Source organism: Chinchilla lanigera, unplaced genomic scaffold (assembly GCF_000276665.1).
Source record: "Chinchilla lanigera isolate Chin_1 unplaced genomic scaffold, ChiLan1.0 scaffold00016, whole genome shotgun sequence".
Taxonomy (NCBI): Eukaryota; Metazoa; Chordata; class Mammalia; order Rodentia; family Chinchillidae; genus Chinchilla; species Chinchilla lanigera.
This window is the reverse complement of record NW_004955417.1, coordinates 12,460,764-12,484,605: the sequence shown is the minus strand read 5'-3', so window position 1 is coordinate 12,484,605 and position 23,842 is coordinate 12,460,764. Positions and strand designations below refer to the sequence as shown.

General features: G+C 43.6%; 1 protein-coding gene across 1 annotated transcript in view; it reads right to left on the bottom strand.

Moving 5' to 3' along the window:
• The window catches only part of Sdc2 (syndecan 2), a 101,021-nt gene extending 78,769 nt beyond the window's left edge, over positions 1-22,252 (bottom strand). The window contains exon 1 of the mRNA XM_005381834.2: positions 21,720-22,252. Within this exon, the coding sequence (XP_005381891.1) occupies positions 21,720-21,779 (60 nt within the window). The 5' untranslated portion in view covers positions 21,780-22,252. The remainder of the gene's footprint in view (positions 1-21,719) is intronic.
• Between the last annotated feature and the right edge of the window lie 1,590 nt (positions 22,253-23,842).

The window sequence follows — 23,842 nt, the reverse complement described above, 5'->3', positions numbered from 1 at the left end:
AAAATGAAAAGACAACCCATGGAATGAGAGAAAATATTCGTAAGCTGTGCATCTGATAAGGGACTTGTATTCAGAATATAGAAAGCACTCTTAAAACTGAGAAATCATACAATGCAATTTAAAAATGGACAACGGATTTGAATAGGCATTTCTTCAAAAGAAGAAATACAAATGACTAAGAACACAAAGGATGTCTTGCTCAGTCAGTAGGCAAACAAATATCAAAACCACAATGAGATAATCACTTCATACCCACTAGAATGGCCATAATCAAAAGGACAGACAATAACAAATGGTGAGGATGTGAGGAAATTGAAACCCTTGCGCACTGCTGGTGGGAATGCAAAATGGTGCTGCCACTCCAGAAAAAAGCATAGCAGTTCTCAAAACATTAAACATACAATTACCAGATGACCTAGGAATTGCGCCTCAAGGAATATACCCAAGAGAAATGAAAACTAAGAATACATGTCCCTACGAAGACTTGTAAATGAACGCCTATAGCAGCGTTGTTCGTACGAGCCAGGAAGTTTAAAAAACCCAATGCTTACCCACTAACAAATGGATTTCTAAAGGGTGGTACATGCGTACACTGAAGTATTGTTCAGCAGTAAAGAGAGATGAAGTACTGAAAGTGCAGCAGGAAAGAGGGACGAGCCTTGAAAACAAACTGAGTGAAAGAAATCAATCACAAAAAGTCCATACGTTAGTCATTATGTTATGTGAGTTCACATATATGGAACTTCCAGAATAGAAAAATCTATAAAGACAGAGGGTGGATTAGTGGTTTCCTAGACACGGTAAGAAGTGAAATGAACAGCCAGGAGTGGTGGCACAAGCCTGTAATCCCAGCACTCAGGAGCCTGAGGCAGGAGGATCCTTGCAAGTTCAAGGCCAGCCTGGGCTACAAAGTGAGCTCAAGGCCAGGCTAAACTGCACAGCAAGACCTTGTCTCAAAAGACACAAGAAAGAAGTGGAATGAGAAGTGACAGAGGAGTTGACTGTGGTGATTGTTGGACAACTCTGAATACACCAAAACTTTACACTTTTACATACTGAATTTTTTGGGTGCTGGGGATTTAGCTCAGCGGCACAGCGCCTGCCTGGCAAGCACAAGGTTGTGAGTTCAGTTCCCAGTACCGGAAAAAAAACAAAAAATAAAAAAAATTAAAAACTAAATAAATACTGAATTTTTGTGGTAGATGAACTGTCTCAACAAAGTTGTTCAATATTACATATATAGTGAGAGAGAGAATCAGCTGCAGGGTAAGATATTGATAGTTATATATTATCGCACAGCTAAATAGCTCACTTTTAAAGGAATAATGCCCAGATAATGTTAGGTATGTTTTTGTCCTTAGCTCAAGGTTGAATTTTGTACTTTGTAGAAGACCTTAGACCTAGAACTAAAATGTCAAAAATGTTAGCACGACGGCGAGAGCTACAGAAAGTCGTCACATCAAGTGCTCCAGATGCCCAATCTAAAGTGGTGACTCAATGAATTCAGTACGCAGGGCTGTGAATGAGACCCCTCCAAGAATGAGCAGTTTTAGCAACTCATACCTTCCCCTCTGATTCTAACTGGCCACGTGAAGTCAGCTCAGCAGGCCGAAGTCCCGGGCTATCGGACCATGGGGTGGTGGGTGCGTCACCATCACAGCTGAAGACCCCCAGCCCCTAGTAATTCTTGCCATCAATTTCATAGACATTTGGGAGCCTTTCAAATTTAAACATTCTGGCAAAGCATGTTGGGTGAAATATTAGCCTTTAGAAGAATAGATTCATCAACTACTTGAGACTCTCAGAATAAAATAAAAACAGCATCATGATCATTTTTGGAATATATAGTATTCACTTGTCCACTTTTAAGAGAATATTAGATTCTAGGAGAACAAGAACAAATATTCAGTGGGTCATAGAGCCAAAATGAAAAAAAGCCCTCAGCTGGATCTTTTCATCTATGGGACATGGACAGCTGGCTCTCACAACCCAGCTGTTTCCTGCTCTAACAGACTGACATTTTTCCCCTCCAGTGAGAACTTTACCTCCTACTACCAAGAACTTTACCTCCTCCTCCATCTTCTATTTCCCATAACAAAAGCAACCTCCTTCCTCCTATCTGGGAGGAGGAAATCCGAGCTATGAGTGAAATGGCATCTGAGAGGGGAAATGGTTGGGCATGAAAGATTACTGCACTCTAAATGACAACTGTAACCAATTTACCTGGCTGGCAAAGGAAGAGAAAAGAGAGTAAAGGAAGACAATGTGAGACTGTAGACTAGAATTTTAAAACTGTACTCCAAGGCAGAAGATAAAAAGGAGGAGGGAAAGAAAGAAAGAAAGAAAGAAAGAAAGAAAGAAAGAGAGAGAGAGAAAAAGAGAAAGAGAAAGATTAAGAAAGAAAGAAAGAAAAAGAAAGAAGAAAGAAAGAAAGAAAGAAAAAGAAAGAAAGAGGAAGGAAGGAAGGAAGGAAGGAAGGAAGGAAGGAAGGAAGAAAAAGAAAGAAAGGAAGAAAAGAAGGAAACAAACAAACAAGGAAAAAAACAAGTTTCCTTGTTTAACAAACAAGGAAACTGAGGCAAAAGAGAATGAATGATTTACCAGTACTTGCGGCGGTTACTGGCAGAGAAAGGCCAGCTTACACAAATCCAGGTCTTCTGGCTACCTTTTGGGCATCTGCTTACCTCACAAGAGTAAGGAAGGAGACACAGAAGGAAGGAAGTGCTCTTTGGGGAAAAGACTAGAGAAATGGGTTTCCAATCTTCATTTGTTTCAGTGGGGCTTGTCACACTGGTCCTGGAGGCTGATAAGAAAAGCCTTGCACTGTGAGCCATGGGATATAGCTGAGGACAGCATGCTGTGACCACCCCACCTCGTCTCGGAAGGGTTTCTGGGGGCAGTGGAGGAGTGAATGGTTGGGAAACTAAAAACACCTCCCACAGTCCTGACAGGCAGGGGCAGTGCCTTCCCTCCACTTCTCATGTGGCTCACTGACCTCTGCCTGTCCCCCTTTGAAGGACTCTTCCTTCCACCTGAAGGCCATTCACTGTGGCCTAAGTTTGCTTCAAGGACATATATCTTATTCCTAGAGTCAAACTGACTATTCTAACTGATTACGTACCAGAAGTCTGTAGCAATGTCAAGTTTCAAGGTTTCATAATCACCTAAGTTTGACAAATAGAGGTTTGGTCATCAGTTTAACATAAAGTTGGTCCTCAACTGTTACTGTCCTTCAACTAAGAACAACAAAGGGTTTCTGGTCTGAGTCAGACCAAGTCATCAGGAAAGGAAAGGAAATACATTTTAAATTGCTCAGCATACAATGTCATAATATTTAAAGAACAACAAAATTCAACAAGGTTAGAAGGAAGCTGGGAAGGTCAGTTAATCTCCCCAGCCAGAGGATGGTCTGAATGTCCTCTTAAGATTCCAAATAAATGGCCTTTCATACAGGGTTGCTTCCCTCAGTCATAGTTCTGTCTAACTGCCTCTAGGAGTTCCTTTTATCCAATCAAAATCAAGGTCCTTGGAAGTTCCCACCCCTTTTACTCTTGATTGGCCCAAAGAATATAAGATCCAGGAATACTATGTAAAGATAAGTCATTACATTCTCTCTTCCTAGTTCTTGTGAGATGGTGATGCTTCAGGAAGATACTTTTATTATTGTTTTCTAAATTCCCAGCAAAGTAAAAACCAAACCCTTTGTACTTACAGAGTGCTAAAAGTTTAATATTCAATAAACTAAAAGGTTTTACTGAATGAGTACTAAGCACATCTGTAAACAGTTGATAGTATGGAATTTATTTGAATCCTCCTGGTTTTCTGTCTGTATTTATACCTCCAGGCACAAACAACAGAAACAGCTTGGTAAAGACTCACAAGAGTAGTTAATGCTCAGAGATGAGAAGCAGAAAACGCCAGGAGGCATATCACAAATGCTCTTTTAATATTTATTAAGCCAACAATAGTGTTTTGGGTAAATCTTATTAACAAAATACATAAAGTTCTGGCAAATGAAATTTCAGTTCATTTATATCAGATGTGCCTACAATCCACATTTTTATTAAAAGGACAATGAGCATTCAACTGAGAGACTTGGGAATGGCATGTTATTTTGAATAGTATGTGTTATTTTTCCATGATTTAAGATGTCAAAATGTTTTTTGAAGAACATTACATAGTATGCTTTTAAAATTCTCCAGCTGTATGTAAGTATAATTCAACCATTTACATCTTATCTTGTGGAAAGGCCCTCAGACTTGGAAAGCACTTCAAATCCTTTGTGCAAAGAGTAAGGTTTAAAAACATATTAAAGAAAACAAAGCCTTGAGAAGAAGACAGTAAACACAAGTCATTTTTCTAATACTCATTGTTTGATGTACTATAGGCTTCTACACAACATTTAGCAATTAAATATTCAAATCATTTAATTTAGACTATTTTAGAAAAGTATTTGCTAAGCAAAGAAACAAATTTACCTATCCTTTTATTCAAATTTACCAATTTAAATAAGAGGGCAAAAGTACATTGCTAAATGTTGCGTGTATTAAACTCAAATAAACTTGTACCTTTTATCTAATGTGTACATCTTCAAATAGTCTTTATTTGACTAAGCTGACAGGTTGTAAACACCCCGCACTTCCACACGGGTCCCCTCAAGTCCTCTACTTTCCATTTCCTGCAAGTTAAGTGAGGTCCAGTTTCCCCTTTCCTATGCCTGCTACTCAATACATCACCAAATAAACATGCGTAGGCAAAGGCCAATGCCTGGAGCCATATCCGGGATGCTACTCAGGAGTGTGAGACCAAGGTAAACGGGTGTGGGTGCCCACATTTTATCCTGACAAAATCAGGAACAGTTAAAATGGGACTTGAAAGAGAAATTACAATGGGGCAGCCTGAGCACAGGGGGTGACACGCAGCAGGAGGAAACAGTATCTCACCCCCATGCTATCCATTCTCCTTTCTTCAGGTAACAGTCCTCCTTTTTCTCTTCGGGGAACTGCTCCACCATGGCCCATGGGGTTCAGGTGACTCTCCCTCCACATGTAGTTCCACGAACGACGTATGTGACCTCAGCCAGCTAACAATCAACAACCTCTCCTGGGGTTGTTATGGGAGTGGCTGCAAAGAGCAGCTCTTTCCACAGAAGTTGCTGACAGGATAAACTGGTAACTTTGGACCAGCCGGGGGCCGTCTTGCCATCTACCTTCTGTTCAGTAGTAAACTACCTCCTCTGTAGCTAGGTGTAGGGCCACCTTGTAAAGACTACATTTCCCAGCATGCATAGTTTGTGGTGGGGCCATGTGACTATATCCAACCAATGGAATGTGAGTGGAATTGAGATAGAAAAAGTGAAGCTAGGGGCTGGGGATTTAGCTCACAAAAAAAAAAAAAAAAAAAAAAAAAAAAAAAAAAAAAAGTGAAGCTAGGTAGAAAAGAAATAAGGAAAATCATTAATTTTAAAATTGTACTTTTAAGAATACTGCAGCTTCAGGACACAAAGTTACCCCAAGTTCCTCCCTTCTGGCAAATGCAAAAAAAAAAATTAATAAAGGTCTTAAAGATACAATAAGTCCATAATTTGGGCCTGTACTTTTCACCTGTAAACTGAGCCTACACTTTTACTCTGATACTATAGAGTCATAAACCCCAGACTTCCAACACCAAGGAAGCAGCACTGTTAAGTGGAGAGCATACCTCTACAGCTCCAATACATGCAAATAGTGTACGTTCTAACCTAGCCCACCACATAGATAGTAGGCACACACAGCCTAGATCAGCCATCTTGAAGACATCCCCCAAAAATCACACAAAACCCCCAAGCCTCAGACCATAATGCACCTCACTCTGAGCACCTGCACTTGGTGGTTCTGACTACCCCCACGGAATGGAATAAATGGAGGTCCCCATCTCTTCTTTTGGGTGACTTCTTCAGACTCTTTGTGGAGAAAAAATGGTGTGTTAGATGCCAGGCTGGTTCCTAAAGGGCTCTTCCCTTGACTCTTTCTCTTGGCCAGAAGAAAGTGGGATAAGGCTGCCACCTTGATCCAAAGGTAAGAGCTGCAAGTAATCCCCGAAGACTTCTCCCACCAGTCCTGGACTGGACTACCTTCTTTCCCCGAAAACAAGACCTAACTGGAAAATAAGCCCTTCTGTGATTTTTCAGGGTGTGCATAATATAAGGCCTACCCCCAAAATAAGCTCCAGCTAAGATCATCAGCCAGACAAGCATTTAGCATGTCCACTGCCACACACAATGAACATATTGAATTATAAAATAATAATATATAATTAAATATAAAAATTACAATTAAATATTTATAAATATGCAAGTGGGCACCTTTGGGCAAGGGATAAACGTCTATGTGAAGAGATGAACCTGACACTTATTGCAGAATGACCAATTTTGGTACAGATGCAACATACGAATAACATGCACACTGGATACCAAAGAGACATGGTTGTGTCTAATATAAATCTTTATGATTCGATATATCACATGTTGTAACAGATGCACTTAATGCACTTGTATGAAATAAAGAAACATTTTCTGAACGTTGCTGCAGTTTTTCATCTCTTTTGTGTGAACCATGATTCTCAACTGTCACATTTCGTTCCCACTCCTGTCTCCTAAGTCTTCAGTTAGCACCCGGTTTAATGGAAACTTGCAACGCCTGGCCGACAGGAGGTCTGTGACTTGGGTGAAGAATTCCCGGGATGAAATCACTGACAGCTGTGTTGCCAATGCGCTGCAGGCAGCCTACGTGTAGGACAAGAAGTGCTCATTTAAGGAGAGCTGGGACTGGACATGAGGGATGGGGGCCAGCGGTTCTACAGGAAACGTGGTGACAAGAAATTCAGGCTGGAATTCAGGGTTTGGAGAGTTATGGTGACATTCCAGAGGATATGACTCCCCTTGAATAAATGTGGATTTCTGTGCATGAATAGATGTAGATTGTTGGATATGAATACAAGTAGACTGCTGTACATGAAAATGTAAGTCATCCCCTGAAAATCAGCTCTACTTTGTCTTTTGGAACAAAAATTAATATAAAACCTGGTCTTATTTCCAGGAAATAACAGCAGACTGACAAAAAGAAATCTATTTATGACGCATTATTTGGGGCTCTCTTCTCACCAACAGCTTAGCTGTTACCCTAATCCTGTAAGGCCAGAGAATGACTCTAACAAAGCAAAGGCGAGCTGCAACAGAGGGAACTGGAGGCTGGAAGAGAGAACGTAAGCTTCGTGATGCAGTCACAACTGAAGACAGCAGTACTGGGCCGCAAAGTTCGTTACGTTAGCCCCGATGAGTTGGGGTTTTTGGTAGGTGCGCCCGGAAGGGTCTGAACTGCCATGTCTCGCTTGATGATGCTACAGGTGGGCTGGGTTGGGCCTAATGGTCCCAGATCCTTCTAAGCAGCACCTGTTGACGCCATCCCTTCCCCCAGTGGTCACCTCCCTGAGTCACCACCTGGCAGAAGCCAAAGCAGCTGTTCTGCCTCTTCACCAGATTTGCACATTGAGAGCATTACAGGGACTGATTTCTGTAAAGGAAACTCACAATTTGTACACAGCAGTGTTTCAAAATTCTAATGAGTCACTAGGAATCTCATTAACATGCAAACCATGATTCAGTGGCATCCAGATTTTGGGTGTCTAATAAGCTCCCCGATGACCTCTGCTTGCTGGCCTGGGCCACATTCTACAAACCTATGTACAAAGCCAATAGCTACAAGTGTTTCGTCATATGAGGCTTACTAAGGCAGCTTCAAAACCTAACACCAGTATCTGAAATGGAGCCCCACAACCAAGGACTCTCATTCTATTTTTCATGGTACTGGGGATTGAGCCCAGGGCCACTGAACTAAACTACATTTCTCAGCCCTTTTTTACAATTTTGAGACAGGATCTCACCAAGTTGCCCAAGCAAGACTCAAATTTGTGACCCTCCTGGTTCAGTCTCCCAGAGTGCTGAGACAATAGGCGTGTGCCACCCCACCTCAACCTACTCAGGGGTTCTCATTCAATGCAGCCTTTGCTTTTGGGTTCAGAGGTATGGCTCAGCTGTTCTCAAAGCTGCAGCAGAATCTTATGGAGAGCTTTTTAAAGCTCAGCTTTTTGGGGCCTCACCGGCAAGACCTCACATCAGGATGGTCTGGAGCAAGGCCCCGAGTCTGCATTTTGTACAAGTTCCTGGGTGAGGCAGATGCTGCCCATCTATCCACACTTTGAGAACCAGTCTACCACTAGTTACTGACTCCTTGCTATGAACTTCAACATCCAGTGAGAAAAAGACTTGGATCTATGAACTGTAGTACCTGAGCGCTCTCGGACAATTTATCTATCAGAGGTACACCCCTACCTTAGAGCGCGGGGAATTCCTATTTCCATTCCTTAAATTTGTAAGATCAGTCTGTGCATGCTTAATGCTTTTTGAAGACAAACTTAACCCTCTCATCACCAAAATAATCAACAGTAATGCTGAATTTCATTCTGGACATTACACACTTACTGGGTGTAAAAGCCTACGAACCATAGCGAGTGGCTCATTTTACCAGCTTTCTGAGAATAGTTCCTATCCCAACTCTACTGCAGGACAGACATACAGGGAATGCCCATTTGGAAAAGCTCAGTGTTTTACTGTTACAAGTAAGGTATTTTTCCCAGAGTCACTGAAGATATCCCCTCTTCTACTCAATGAATGAAAAACTGTACTTCAGCATTGAGTGAGAGCAAACATGCTCCTGAATTAGGTATGTGAACAAAGTCAACTATGACTCAATTAGCTTCTGCCTTTTTGCTTAACCAAGAAGATAACTCAGAGGTCCCGTTCCCAGGACAGCCTAAAGGTCTCTCTTCCTACTTCAACTCCAAACAACAAAGCTGCAGTGACCAAATGTGACTTGAACCAGATCCAAATTGTGTAACGTAACTGCAGTGGCCACGCCAGGGCCATCATTAAGACGCATGTGCAGGGCTTACCCATGACCAGTGGTTTCAGACAAGTCCCAGAACACATTTCCCCTCGGTAACACACACAATTTCTCTGTTCAGAGATGAACTCGGGCAAATCTAATAAGCTGACCAAACGTGCTGTTTTGCAACCAGACCCAAAGGACAAGTAGCCTTTGTTTCACCAAGGAAAACTTTCTTTCAGGAAGGGAAATGTTTCCATTTTTAAAGACCTCCTCAGATACACTTAAGATCTAAGTATATAATCTTGCCGTCACAAGAGCTCTCAAATGTAACCTCATCCACTAAATAATTACCAAAAAACATAGAAGCCTGCCAGAGGATGCTGACAGAAAAGTAGTAAACAACGAAAATAGGAGGCAGGAAGGACTTCCCAGCCCTCCTGCACAGGATCCTGGCCTCCTCACTTCCCCCGTCTTCATAGACAGCAGAAAACATGCCACAAGAACACAAAAGTTTTCCTGCTGGATAGCTCTCTAAGCTGGAGGACACCACGAAGCTGTCCCAAGCAGTGGTTCTCAAACCTTCTAGACGTTAAGGCTCACCCAGGGAGCTTTTCAAAACCAACAGCAGAATCCCTATCCCGTAGATTCTGATGTCATGGGTCTAGGGCAGAGCTTTTACAAGCTCCCCAGTTAATTTAATGAACAGTGTGGGTTGAGAACAGTGATCTTCAAACGTGTCCTTTATCAGGCAGATGAGAAAGGCAGAGAGGCTGAAGCTTCTCCCACCACCAAAACACAACAGCCACAAAGAGGAGAAAGAAGAGGAAAAGTTCACCCTTTCCTCCTGACTTTCCTAGTCAGTGGCACCATCCTTCTTATCACGGGTTCAAAACCTCACAAGACCCTCTTGTCTTTGACCAGCACACTGAGTAAGCACCTATTTCAATCCTCATCAACGCTGAGCCTGTGGGCTCCACACCAGGCACTATTGGAAGCACCAGACACTCTCGGTATTAATTCCCTAGCCCTCCCAATACCTCCGTGCCATGGCTACTGCAACTAATCTCCTTTTCACAGATGTGAGCACTGACACGTAAGAGGTTTCATCACCTGCTCAAATCACACTGTCAGAAATTGATAGAGCTGGAATTTAAAGAGATTCCCATTGGGGCCAGGAGTGTGGCTCAGGGATACAGCACTTGCCTAGCATCCCTGAGGCCATGGGTTCCATCCCAGCACTGGAAAAATAACATGAAGAGATTCCCATGAATCCTACCCCTTCGCTCTCCCATAACCAAACTGAAGGTTGTAAACAGAAGCCATCATCAGAGCAATATGCTAATAATGGTGGTTAAAAAAATGCAGAGTATCAGTGGCCTAGAGCCTAGATCAACCAATCCAGATGAATGACAGATACTTCATTATTGCAGACCATTCCCATTAGAAGTAGGGAGACAATGAAACACCCTCACTGCCCTCTTCCACAATTACAGAAGCAAGGCAGGACCGCAGATCTAACTTCTGCTGGGCCACGGGACAGGTACTCTTGGCCAGTGACACTGCTTAGCAGTGCAGAGACAATTCCAGGTAACGAATGGAAAGTGCCTACTATAGTTCTACCTACGAAGGAGATCAGAGTTGTAATTTTTAATGTTACTGCCTTTCCATAAAATCCTTTCCTTAAAAATGTCATCCCACAGACTTGTTTTCTGAAAATGGTTGATACAAATATATTTATGTTATGCTAAGATTTATGAAAGTAGGATTGATTCCAGGGAAACTGTTCAAGAAGGAAAGATGAATTTACACCCAACCCCGGCAAAGGAAACTGGGAGAGTAAGGAGGCTTCTACCTGGGTCATACAGCCCCAGACTTTCCTCCTGGCAGCAAAGACATACTTTTAGTATAAAAATCCAAAGAATGCTCTTTATCTCTCAACTACAATAGCGGGCTTTTGTCCCCCAGAAAGAAATGCAGTATGAATTCACGAGGATTTTGTCTGCAGTCTTGATTCTTATCCCCAGGAAGCTTTTATCTTCCCTTCTGCTACAAGTCTCCACAATCTTCCTATGATTTACAAATCAACTTTACTTCAGCTCCTGATCTCTCTGGGTCTTCCAGATCTCAGCCTCTCAGATCTCTCCCATAATTAGCCAAAGGGTTCACGCACAAGTAAAGGAATTAGCTGGGGAACAGCTTTTGCTGGAAATTGAGAAAATACCTAAACATCACCCTAAATTATTCATTTTAAACAAAACCCACTAACTGCACTGATTCTGGGGGCATTACATGTAACACATGCTCCCTTTGGTGTTTAATTTCTTCATCATACATGTGCCAGAAACAAATATATGTGGTGCTAAGTATTAATGTGGGAGAATCAGAGAGAAGGAGCCAAAAAAGGAATGTTTCATGGTAAGAAAAGATAAGTAATACGTAAAAATTAAAATAACTAGTAAGTCAAATAGCCTAGGGGCTTAACATCAACTGCCATAACCAGCTATGTCATCTTGGATGAACAGTTTAACCTCTCAGGATGTGTTTACTTTCAAAATCCAATTTCAAGCTCCTTGCAGGAGCCTACAACCTTAGCACTCTGGGAGGCTGAGGCAGGAGGATCGCAAGTTAAGAGTCCAGCATGGGCAACAATTAGCAAGACTGTTTTAAAATTTTTAAAAGGTTGGGAATATAGCTCAGTGCAAAGATCCTGAGTTCAATCCCCCAAGTACCAGTTAAAAAAAACAAGCCAATTCCAGTTCTAACTTCTAATGTTGTAAAGATTCAAAAAGTAGAATCCAAAACAGTATAACGGGAATTATCTCAATTCTGCTAACACCCCTCAAATTTAACTAGACAGACAATAATATAAAGTACAGCTCTCACCTTTAGGACCCCAAAATTTAACAGTGTAAGGAGATGTGACTGGATAACATATCAATACATTATTCAGGTTCTAAACAACTCCTTGCTCTGTATCTTTTGTACATTTTACTATTTGTAAGTCTTTTCTTAGAAAGAAGATGGGAAAGAAGGGAAAACTATGAAATCGGATCTCTTCAAGTCATCAACAGAAGACCCATTTTTCTACAACACACTGTGCTACTTCAAGGAAGGGTTTGTTTTTCTTTTTTATTTTGGGAAAAGTAGTGACTTCTTTTCTACAAGGGATTCTTCTTATCCTTCTAGATTATTGCTTTTTGGTAGTTTTGATTGCTAGATTATGTCAACTTAAGTCAGACAAAACATTCGTTTTTTTACACAAAATACATACAGTATATTACACATGAGTCCAACTTATCTTCAATTACCCTCAATAATCAAAAGAGAGATAATAGTTGCTCGAGAGTAAGTACTATGTCACAAGGTCTTCTTGCAAGGCTGGCCAAGAGCTGTGCCCTTGGTAGGGGTACAGTAATATGAACAAACTGTTAACCTGCTGACTTACAAACATAAAACTTGATTCAACGATTAGGATAACTACAAAATCTAATCAAATCTAATATAATCAAATCAAAACATCACTCGGTCTGAATGAGTTCAGAAATGAGACATAAATAAAGATTTTGTTTTAATTCCCTAGTAAACAACCTGCTTACAATTTAAGGGTCCAATGTTGGCCTTCCTTAAGCATATTACAATTATAATCCCAAGTACTACCCTAAATATTCCAGTCTTAATTGAATTTCCAACTCGTATACAAGTCTATTATGTGCTTTAGCTAGCTGTAATTCATGAAATATGAGTGACAGGGGAAAGAAAAAGTATAATTCAGTGTTTTATCCTGCCCAATAAAAAATAAACTAATCCTAAATTGGTGTAAATTCGTTCCCTTTGGTGACAATGGTCAGAATGCACTTGAGAAACACAAAACCTATGTGCATAAATACACATACATATGATATATTCCATGATCAAAAAATTTAAAAAGCTAGAAGGAAAGAGAAACAAGCATACTTACTATACTTCCCATGGATCAGGTTTTGTGTAAAAAATCTTCAGTCATTATTAAGGCTAAGCTTCAAAGTAGCCAAAAAGCAAAAGATTGTAAGGCCCAGTTTTACATTAAAGAAACACGCTCCAAGATGGTAAGAAGCCCAGGTCACATGGCTCTTAAGTGGTAATACCTGAAACTGATCCTTAATATATAGGATTCCAAAGACTTAAGACTCTAACAGACATCATCGGTATTAATCTTAACTTAGCATGGCACATAACTGAACCCTGGCAATGCTAGAATTTTAACTCCACATGAATTAAAATCTATATGTGTCATGACCCAGACTTTATTGGGCTAGCATGCACCTGTCACCCACGCAACCAGAGACTGTTGCCTAACAACTCAGTAAACACTGGCCTTTTGGTTCCTAAACATGTCAAATGAATTAAGTCGCCGGCACAGATGTACTAACCCTACTATAGCAAGTCTTCTGCTAATTCAGAATATGGGGAACTTTATATTAATATTTCTATACACTGTACTTTTATCGGATGTTTTTCTGCATCAGATGAGATGACTGTATCACTTGTCTCCCTTAATAACTGCATTGCTTTTCTGATGTCAAACATTCCCAGGATAAGTCTTATTTGAACTCGTACTCTTTCATTAGTGGCTGTATTAAATTTGATAATATGGTATCTAAAATATTGACATTTGTGATAAGTGATAAGTGAAATTGGCCTATCGGTTTGTTTTCCTGTCTGCTTCTGACACAGAGTCATGCTAACCTCACAAAATAAAATGGAACAGGCTTCTATCATCCTCTAAGCTCGGGAACAATTGTCTGTCCCTGAAGGATCAGTAGAATTTTATTAGTAAAACCATCTAGGTCTGGTGCCATTTTTTAAAGATGAAATTTCTGGGCTGGGGATTTAGCTCAGTGGCAAAAGCGCCTGCCTGGCAAGTGCGAGGTCGTGAGTTCGGTTCCTGGTACTGGAGAAAAACCAAAAAAAAAAAAAAAAAAAAGATGAAATTTCTCAGATAATTGTAGATTCACACCAGGTTATAAGAAATAGTACAGAGGGATCTCTTATACCATTTTAGCTCATTTCCACCAATGGGAATATTTTTTAAAACTATAATGAATATGACAAGGATACTTACATTAATATAACTCTCAATCTTCCTCCAATTTCCCCAGTTTCATTTGTATTCATGCATGTGTAGAGGTGGGGGGTGTGTTTGTCTACTTCTACACAATTCGACCACATGCACTTGTCTGTGTGCATATGCATACAGGCAGACATAGACATATCTATATACATCTACTGTCTTTATGTATATTATAAACTTATTTAATGTAATAACCAAAGTCATATGATATATGGCCTTATATCCTGCTTTTTGTCTGTAATAGTCTCCAAGTTATACAAGGACACTTTTAATAGCTATATGACATTTAATGGGAATATGAATCTCATTTAACTATCACTGTATTACTGTATACTCGGGGTGTTTCCATGTTGTAAACTATTGTAAGTAAAGCTTTAAGAAACACATGTAAGAACACTGTTTACCCAGCTCTGCTTATTTCCCTTGGACAGATTTGCAGAGGAGAAACTACCAGAAAAGGTGGGTTTTCCAAGTGTAACATAGATCTGGCCAGTACCCGTAAGAAAAAACTTTCATCAGCCAGAAACAATAAATGGTGCTATTTTCCTTCATCACCTATTTTTAGAAAAAAGCTAAGTGTAAACATACACCTAACATCTCAACACAGAGGGAGTCTACCCCAAGATATGCAAAAGGCTCCAGCTTCAAAAGCTGGCGTGACCATGAAGACCATGCCCTCTGGGCTGGGGCCTAGGAGGTGAGCCCACATAGTGTGCATGCCAACAAATAATTAACATAATATACTGGATGAATACACCATTTGTTAAAAAAAAAAAAAAACACCTATTTTTATCCACATCATCTCAAGAACTTCTTTTAAGATACTGTATTTTACAGGTGAGAAAACTGAGCACGGAGAGATTCAGACATTTCCCCTAGGTTGCACAGTAAGTATATTCTAACCCAAGCCAGTCTTAACTCCAGTACTCAGGCTCTGAGCTATGTACCACAGACTGCCCATTTTAATTTTTTTTGAAGGGTGGTCCTAGAGATTGAACTCAAGGCCTCACGTCTGTAGGGCAAGCAGTCCATCGCTGACCCACACACTTCCAGATCTTACTGAGATTCTTGCTTATGCTCTCCTTAGCACTCAGAACCAGGCTCCAGTCAAAGGGCCCCTCTCCAAGTAGAAGTCCAAGCCAGAAACTACGCAAGGAGCCTACAACACAGTCTAAAACCTGTGCCTTAAAAGCTCCGCAAATGATATCAAGTCACACTGGATGATGGTATCACACTGGCTTGTATTAGAAGACATACGGATAAACAGCAGACATTCAGTCCTGAGAATGGAGAGCAAAATGTACAACCCAAGTACACAGTGAATACACCGTTCAAAATGACGGACTGTCATCAGCCATTAGAAACGACTTACCTTTCTGTACTGTGAATGAATTCCTCACTTTAAGAACAGTTCTGAACTATTTCACTCTAAAACAACATGTTATATGCAATAAATACATATAATTTTATCTGTTAATTAAAAATAAAAATAAATTTAAAAGGAGGTATTGAACAGGGGCTTACTAATTACTTACTGATTAGGTTAATCTTAGTATTTCTCAAATCACACTTCAAGAACAGAAAAAAATAAATAGTAAAAGCAGAAAAAGTCTCTCTAGTTTAAATCCCCTACTATACATGACCCTGTAGGGTACAATAAGATAGTTAATTACGTTTGTGCAAAGCCTCACTTGCCCAGCCTTCAAATGCTATACCCTTGTTTTACTTTCTTTATATTTCATAATAAATTATATTAAAACACACCTTAACTTTTCCTTTTGTAATAACAAGCTTGAAAAAATAAATTTTCTTTAATAATTATATATCTTGTTCCAGGTGCCATTCTGTAAGACTAAATTCTAATTAACTGCATATATCCTATGTTTCTATCTGTTTATATTTGATATACCTGTATAATTGTAAGAGAAGTACACATTAAGAAAGGTACACCTGCTGCATTTCTGTGACATTTCTCATGAAATATATTCCATGGTACAGGGAAGGAAGGTCACAACGTGTCTGTTTTTAATAACACTTTTCTATAGCTTGGCCATGTACTGGCTATCACGGCACCGACTGCAATCCCCGCTCTGTAGATGAGAAATTCAAACGTGACGCCTCCAAAGACACTAAGACTATACACACCCCTCTCCCAGTCCCACCGGTTCTTCCAGATTCCCCAAAAAAGACATCCACAGTTCTACTCCAACAGCGTCCTTTCCAATTCTGAAGCAGTCGCCCCTCCTGCCTTGTTGCTAAAGCTAATGCTGCCTTAGAAACAGACATGCCAGAATGTGAATCAGATTTTTAATACCAGCACCTGAAGCTCCAATAGCTCCAAGGAGAAATTTCATGCCTTTTCACCCTGAAAAAAAATAACATAATAATTTCCACCCTGAAAAATTTTCAAGTGTTCCCTTTCTCGGCCCCAGTCCCCCACGTTCACTCCACACCCTCACCCCTCATGCCGGATGCCCAGCAGCACCTGTGTAAGGCAGACCCAGCTCTCTCCTTCCAGCTGCTGAATCCACTTGGAGGGAGCTGGCGGACACCGAAAGCACACCGCTGATGCACCCAGACTTCTCCTTGGTGTCTTGTGCTGCCTCATACCAACCCCACAGTGAGGATGAAGCTGCAGTCCGGACAGAGGGCCAAACTAGCAAACTGTGGGTCCACCGGTGGCTGGGGGATTCGGCCCCCACTGCATAGTGCCTTTAGGCAGGGATACCTGCCCACCCAGACTGCCAGGCCCGCAAGGGCCTGCATCTCAGCACCCGCAGGGATTGCCTGGCTCCTGACCCAGCTCTGCACCCGCAGAACTCAGAAGGCTGGAGACTTGGCCCCTCCCCTCAGGGAGCACTAATCTTGATGAGAAAGGTCAGAGGAGTAGGAGACCTGATATAAAGCACCTTATGTGGCGCACCTTTCAAGCCATGAAAACCGAAGCCGGGGGAAGGGTGGAGAGAAGAGACAGAGGGAGGGAAGGAAAATCAAACGCTTAAGTACCTTCTGTGCCTCCAGCACCAAGCATAGGCCCCTTCATTTTATGCTCAGGACAGTCATGTTACAACGGCATTCTTAATTCCAATTCTCACGCTGCACTTTTTTTTCTTGGTACTGGGGATTAAACTCAGGGTCTTCACACTGAGCTGTATGTCTAGCGCTCCATTATTTAAAATTTTGAGGCAAGGTCTCGCGTTAAGTTGCCCAGGCTGGGCTCAAACTTTTGATTCTTCTGCCATAGCCTCCCAAGAAGCTGAGATCATATGCTAGCATCATCTGAGATGCTTTACAGAAATACAGATTTTACGTACTCCCAGGGATTCTCATTACCAGTGTGCCTTACTATTTACAGAAGCATAAAAAGGAAGGGGGAGTGCTGAATCTGTCCTAAGGACCTATTTAGAGCTTGGGGCTAATTGACAAAGTTGCAAAGGAGAAATGCTGAACAGGTGACTATGTGCAAGAAATGTTCACAACAGTGACACCAGTCGGCCCGGACCAGGAGACACAGCGGACAGAGAACAAGGGAGTGGCTGAAGCACTACTACGGAAGAATGTATAACTCTGGTCAGAGCACATGGACTCCACAGCATGGTAATGAGGACTTGAAGAAGTTCCTAGACCATGGGCAACATGATCACAGTTACAGACGACAAATCAAAAAGTAGACAAGCATCTGGGCGAGGAATGGCAACTATACAGCTACTGACAGAGATAGATGAACAAGCTGGCAAGGGCCCAACAGAGGTAAGAACTGAAAGAAGAGATCTGCATCAGAGGGACGGAAGAAGGCAGGGTGGATGTGCGTGATTTGCTCATTGCTTTATCCCCACCCGCTAGCAGGGAGAGTCACCTGCTGATTACCTGGCTGTGGATGAATAAATACAGGTGGCTTTGGAGGCAGACAGACATGGCTGTGAACCAAGATGAATGAGTCAAGGATTTGATCTAGGATTCAAATACAAAGGATTAGACTCTTCAGGACAGCTTGGGCCCTGCTGACTACAAGAGCTGAAGACCTGCAGCTTGTTTTCAGCAAAGGCTCCTCCTCCTGACTTCTGACTTTTCTCTAACACTTTATTTTGGCTCCCAGTTCGTGAAAAAATTAAGTGACTCTGAGATACTGGAATGTGCTCTTCACAGTGGCATGCATGGTAGCTCTTCTTTCTCTCTTGGGAAGAAGAAAATGATGGGCGAGATCTTTTAGTTTGGCTTTTGGCAGTGGAGGAAGGACATCTAGTGAGAATCTAAACTCAAAGGCATTCCTCCCAGAACCTGCTCCTGGGTCACAGCTGGCAGCCACGCCAAGAGCACACTGGCTTAACTGGACTCCCTATAAACTTTAATGACAGAGCTCGCCAAGTTCTATGCAGCTGACAGACTTGACCACCCTGAGCAGACTCCAAGATATCTCTGATGGCCAGTCAGGTCTCTAGGGCTCCAGGCAAATTGAAATCTGGTTTTGCCCTGGGAAAACCTAGATGATCTTTTGAAATTCTTCCCAAACTAATCACTCTCCATGGTGCCATTTGAGTGATCATGTCACATAGTCTCTGGTAAGCTGCCCTTTGAACGGTGGGCACTATCCACACTAGATATGCTGCCCTGCTTGGAACTTCACACAATGTATGCATGTATCAAAACATCACAGGGTACCCTCACAATAGGTATAGCTATTGTTTATCAGTTCATATTAAAAAATAACAACTAGATATATGATATCTCAGAAGCAGGAGCTGAAAGGCAAATTCCTTGGACAAACATCATCTTGCAAGCCTCATCTTTTTTCATTAAGAGCTTTCCTTTTTAAATGGCATCTATCTGCTGCTAATATCTAACTAAGCGATGAAAAGCCCTGTTTCGATCAAGCTCTCTCGCAGAAGTAATTTGTCTCATCACCCAAACACCCAACATACATCTTTAAGGGAGCTGCAAAAGTTCTGTAATTTCCGTTTTATTTTCCCTTCTAATGCAAAGTTTCCAGAGCCTGCCTTGCACAATGCACAGCTCCGAAAGACTTGAGAGTTTCTTTTAATTTACAGACATCTAAGCATGTTTATAAAATCCCACTGGCTCAAAATGACTCCTTTCCTTATACATCTTCCCACTTCAAATTACGTGTTTACAGCAGCCTGCAATGTATTATTTCTAAAAATAAACAGTCACGAGAAAAAAAGGACAGAAAAGCAGCAGCGTATCACCCCTGCCACACTGTCTTTCCCTTTGCCAGGTGTCCCCGCAGTGAAAGTCCTAACCTGCCAGTGGAAGGCATGAATGGCTTTCTCTGCATCCACCCAGGACTGGCTGCTGGGTCCTTTTCAGAGATCGCTTTAAGGCTTAGCGCCTGGGAATCTCCCCACCCCCAGCTAGGTCTAAAACTCAAGAGCTCATAACTACAGACATTTCTCCTTGCTTCCTTTTAAAGACAGCCTCTCAGCTCAAAGGATCACTTCTAAATCCCAGGACACAGCGGCAGTTTTCAAATTAAAATGCAAAGCACAGGAAATAATGTTCTCTTAAAGGCTAAACTTCTAAAAATTAAGCCTTTGGCGTCCGTGTATATTTATGCTGCTCTACGTGAAACAAATCGAGACTGGAAAGTGATTTAAACAAACTATTAGCCATTCCCGGCCTTGAAACATCTTCCACTGAGAAAGACTGACTCACTGCCTAACAAAGACTCCAGCGAATCTCCGAGTTGACATTTTAAAAATATCTAATCACCCTTCTGGAGGATATTCCAATGGCTGAAACCAGTGTCTACTGCAATAAAGCCGTTCACTCAGAAAACATCCAACTCTGGTTCGAATTGAGAAATATTAGCTCCTTAAGATGCAGACTTCAGGGCAAAGTTATCAGTGGGGAGGACTGGTATCGTTCAGCCAGAAACAACTCCTTAAGGAGCACTGTCAGATGTTTGCAAAAAACAAACCAGGGGATTTTTCTTTCTCTGGAATCCCAAAACAAGAACATTTCTTAGCAAACCCCTGGGCAGCATTTAGTCCTTAGCAAAGAAAAACTCCTAAAACTAGACAGAATTTTAGGCACAGCTTCTCTTAAAAAAATCATTAGATGAAATTGTCCCTTTGCCCTGTTTTGCAATAAGATGAGCAACAATGTTTTTCCGAAATAAACACACAATCTCTCTCTTTCTGTGTCCACGAGCCAAAGTTCATCCCTGGCTGGGAGGCTGCTAATCCCCACGGATTAAACCATCATTTGCCAGTGAGAAATACTGATAAGGCTCCGAGTTGTATTTTACAACCTGAGAACTCAAAAATACTCATTTACTCTGCATAGTTTTCCAGTTCTACGTGCTCCAACCCAGGGAAACATTTGGGGCTCTGTTACCACCCTGATAGCAAATACCCACGACAATGCCGAGAGCCAAACAAGTTTCCCAATCCGAACTTGCCTCAGCTCATTGGGGTGGGGTCGGAGGGGTTGTCCACAAAACCTACTGCAGACGGTACACGTAATCTGCCCAGGAAAAACAGTCCATTTAGTTAAAAATGGACACGTTATTAGGGGGCAAAAAGAGCAGCCGCGAGGAATCAGAAAGGACAGAAACCACCGCCGCGGGCGGCGCGGGTACAGCAAGCAGACCGAACCGAACCCGAGGTGCTCCGGCTTGCACCTGGCCGGACGGAGCTCCCAGGCCCGGACGCCTGCGGACTCCGGGAGCCGAGGAGGCAGTTCCCATTAGAGGGCGCTCATTGGGCGACGTAGGGAAACGAGCTCCAACCCTTGAAACGCGACCCACAGGAGCAATCAGTTCGCACCGCGAGGGCGGGGGAGGGATGCCGGGTGCCAGCAGCCAGCCGCGCCCGCCGAGACTCCTCCAGCCGAGCCCGAGCGCGCGCGCGCGGCAGAGCAAAGCCCCGGTCCCCGAGCATCGGGCGACCCGAGGCCGCGCGCGACGGTCCCCGCTCCCAGCCTGCCGTGCTCGCCGCACTCCAGAGCAACCCGGATTAAAATGTCCTCCTGCCCCCAGGCTCCGACCGCTCCGCAGCCCTCTAGGAGAGGTCCCCGAGGACCGGGCTCCTGCGGCCGGCGCCCCCGCACTCGCCGACGCGACCTGCGGATCTCTGAGTCCCCTGCGGGACCGCGGGCCGCTTTTCCACGAAGGGTCGGGACCTAGCCCCAGCCACAGGGCGCATCAAACAAAAGAACTTTTCCAAACTTTCCTCTGCAATCACTCTTGGGTTTCTTAAATCTTCCCCCGTCTCCCCAGAACTTGCATTCAGTCCAGTTGCAAACCTGGAGTGGGGGGACGTCCCCAAAGTTTCCAGGTCACCCCGGGAGCTCCCGGGGTGCGCTCGATCCCTCGCAGCTCGCAGCCGGGCTCCCGCCACCAGGCACCCTTTCCCCTCCGTCCTTCCCGCACCTCGAAGCAAGATCCCCGAGGGCGACGAAGTTGGGAGTGACTTCGGGGCCTCTGAAAGCAGGTAAAACTGCCATGCTGTACTCCAACCCCGGTGTCCGTGGGGAGACGCCTGAAACTAGGGCTTTTCTAGGGGGAAGGGGTGGAGAAGCCAGCGCATTTTTCCCAGCAGATTCCCGGGGCCGAGGACTGCGTCCGGCAGGGGGATCCCCCGCGTGGCGCTCCCCGGCACCCCGCGAGCTGCTCTGGTGGACTGGGGTACCCTAACCATCGCGCGTCCTGGGCCTGGCCCACTCACCGACTCCGCCGACACGCAGGCTACGAAGCCCAAGGTGAGCAAGATCCACGCGCGCCGCATATTCCTCAGGAACCGGCTTCTCTCACAGCCGCTCGCAAAGAGAGTGAAACGAAGCCTCCTGCCCAGCGCTCAGCCCGCGCAGAGGAATCCGGAGCCGAGCAGCCGCCGCGATCCGCTCGGGCTCGGGCTCGGGCTCGGGCTCGGGGGCGCCCGCTCTCTCCTGCGCCTGCTCCTGCCGCCCGCGCTGCGCCCCGGGAACGCGGCGCCTTCTCACTTGTTGGTTTCTGCGCTCCGGGCACAGAGTTGGCGCTCCAGGGAGGCTGCTCTCTGGAGCTTCTCCGGGTCCGCTGTGGTTTTACTCCTTCCCCCGCGGACTCTTTCCCCGCGTCGCGGCTTGGTTTCTGGTTTTAAGGAATAAACTCGACGGCTCGAAATGGAGCTGAAGTTTGGGGGCCGAGCGGCGGGGGCGCGCGATCCGCGCGGCCGGAGCTCCCGGGGCGTCTGGACAGCCGCGCGCCGGGGCGGGCTGGTGGCTCGGCGGCTGCGGCCCTGCTCCTCCCCCTCCTCCTCCTCCTCCCCCCCCCCGCTCCTCCCGGGCCTCCGCCTCCGCCTCTTTTCCTCCCGCTCCTTCCCTCCCTCCCTCTCTCCCTCCTGAGCCTGCTTCTCTGAGCTCCTCGGGCGACTAGGGGAGAAGAGGCGGCAGTGCGGCTCCAGATAAACCCGGGAGAAATTCCTACAGGATTACACCCCGACTGGCAGCTCCGAGGACCAGTGGGCGTCAGCGGCTCCGCGCTGCGGCTGCTCCCGGAATGCTGGTCCGCAAGCCAGGGCTCCCTCTTTCCCTGCTCTGTCCCCTTCCCCTCTCTTTATACTTTTCCCCGCTTCCCACTTTTCTCTTCTTCTCCCATGCACTTTTCCGAAGAAGTATCTGTGCAGACACGACAGACGTTTAGCTTTCTGCTTGCAAGAGTTAGACCAGTAGGGAGACGCTGCTTTGAGAGTTGAACAAAAGAAAGTTTATAGATCCCTTCAAGCAATGTGAAATACTCATAAATCTTTGGTTCGTGAAAATTGCATTTTAAAAGAGAAGACAATAAACGTGACAAATGTGTATTAAAACTGTTTCCCACCTTCCATCTCCACCCAAAACGGGAAGTGGAGGAAAAATCCTATAAATTCCGTAGGCAACAGTTCCAAAGCTCATAATTTCATTAAGGGCTTAAATACCATCTTTGCCTCACACATAGTTTATGCCCCTAAGGCATTTTTATAGGCTTCATTTCCGATAGTGGTGTTAACGTTTGGAAGCTACAAATAGGCCAGTTTGATGAGAAATTGGACAGAGATCCTGAATAATAACAGATTTAAGGGAATTTCAAAGAAAAGGATAAAGTAATTTCTATACTTGAAGACAATGATGAGAATTATTTCCTGAGTGGAGGTAACTGATCTGGAATATTCTGTTACGAAGTTATGTTTCCTTTCAATTCAATGCCTATGGTATGCTATAGAACATAGCAAATGCATATTCCTTTCCAGTTTTTACTACCATTTTTTCTCAGTGATTTAGGGAGTCAATGAATTATGAAGCCATTCTGCTCCTACAACGGCCACTGCAAGGAACCAGGGCCCTCTTGGTCTTGTTCACCTCTGTTTCCTCATTTCTGATAGATAAAAACAATAAATGTACCCTGAATAATTTTTGTTCTGAAGCATAGTCCATACGGTGTAAAGAGCTGTGAGCTCTTACGATAAACAGATGTAGGCTGGACTATCTGTAAAATGGATTCTTTGTGGGTTGAGAAATTGGACGAGATGGGAAAACTTCTGAAATGAGGTTCCAAAGGAAAATGGCCAGTGTGGAAGAAATGCAAAATGCCATAATTTTTCACCTTTATCTCCAAAAAAGGGGCCCAGTCCACTTTCCAGCCTTCAAGCAAGGTCACACCTCTGTCATCCCCAACAGTTAAAGAGTCCATGAAATAAATTAGAATTGCAAGAAAATGAGATGATGCATTCACTCACTGGTTCTCAGCGAATGCTGTTTATCAGGACACGCACCTCTCAGGGCCCACAGTGACTGATTCAGCTTGGGCAGGCAGTGGTAAAAATGAATGAAAAGG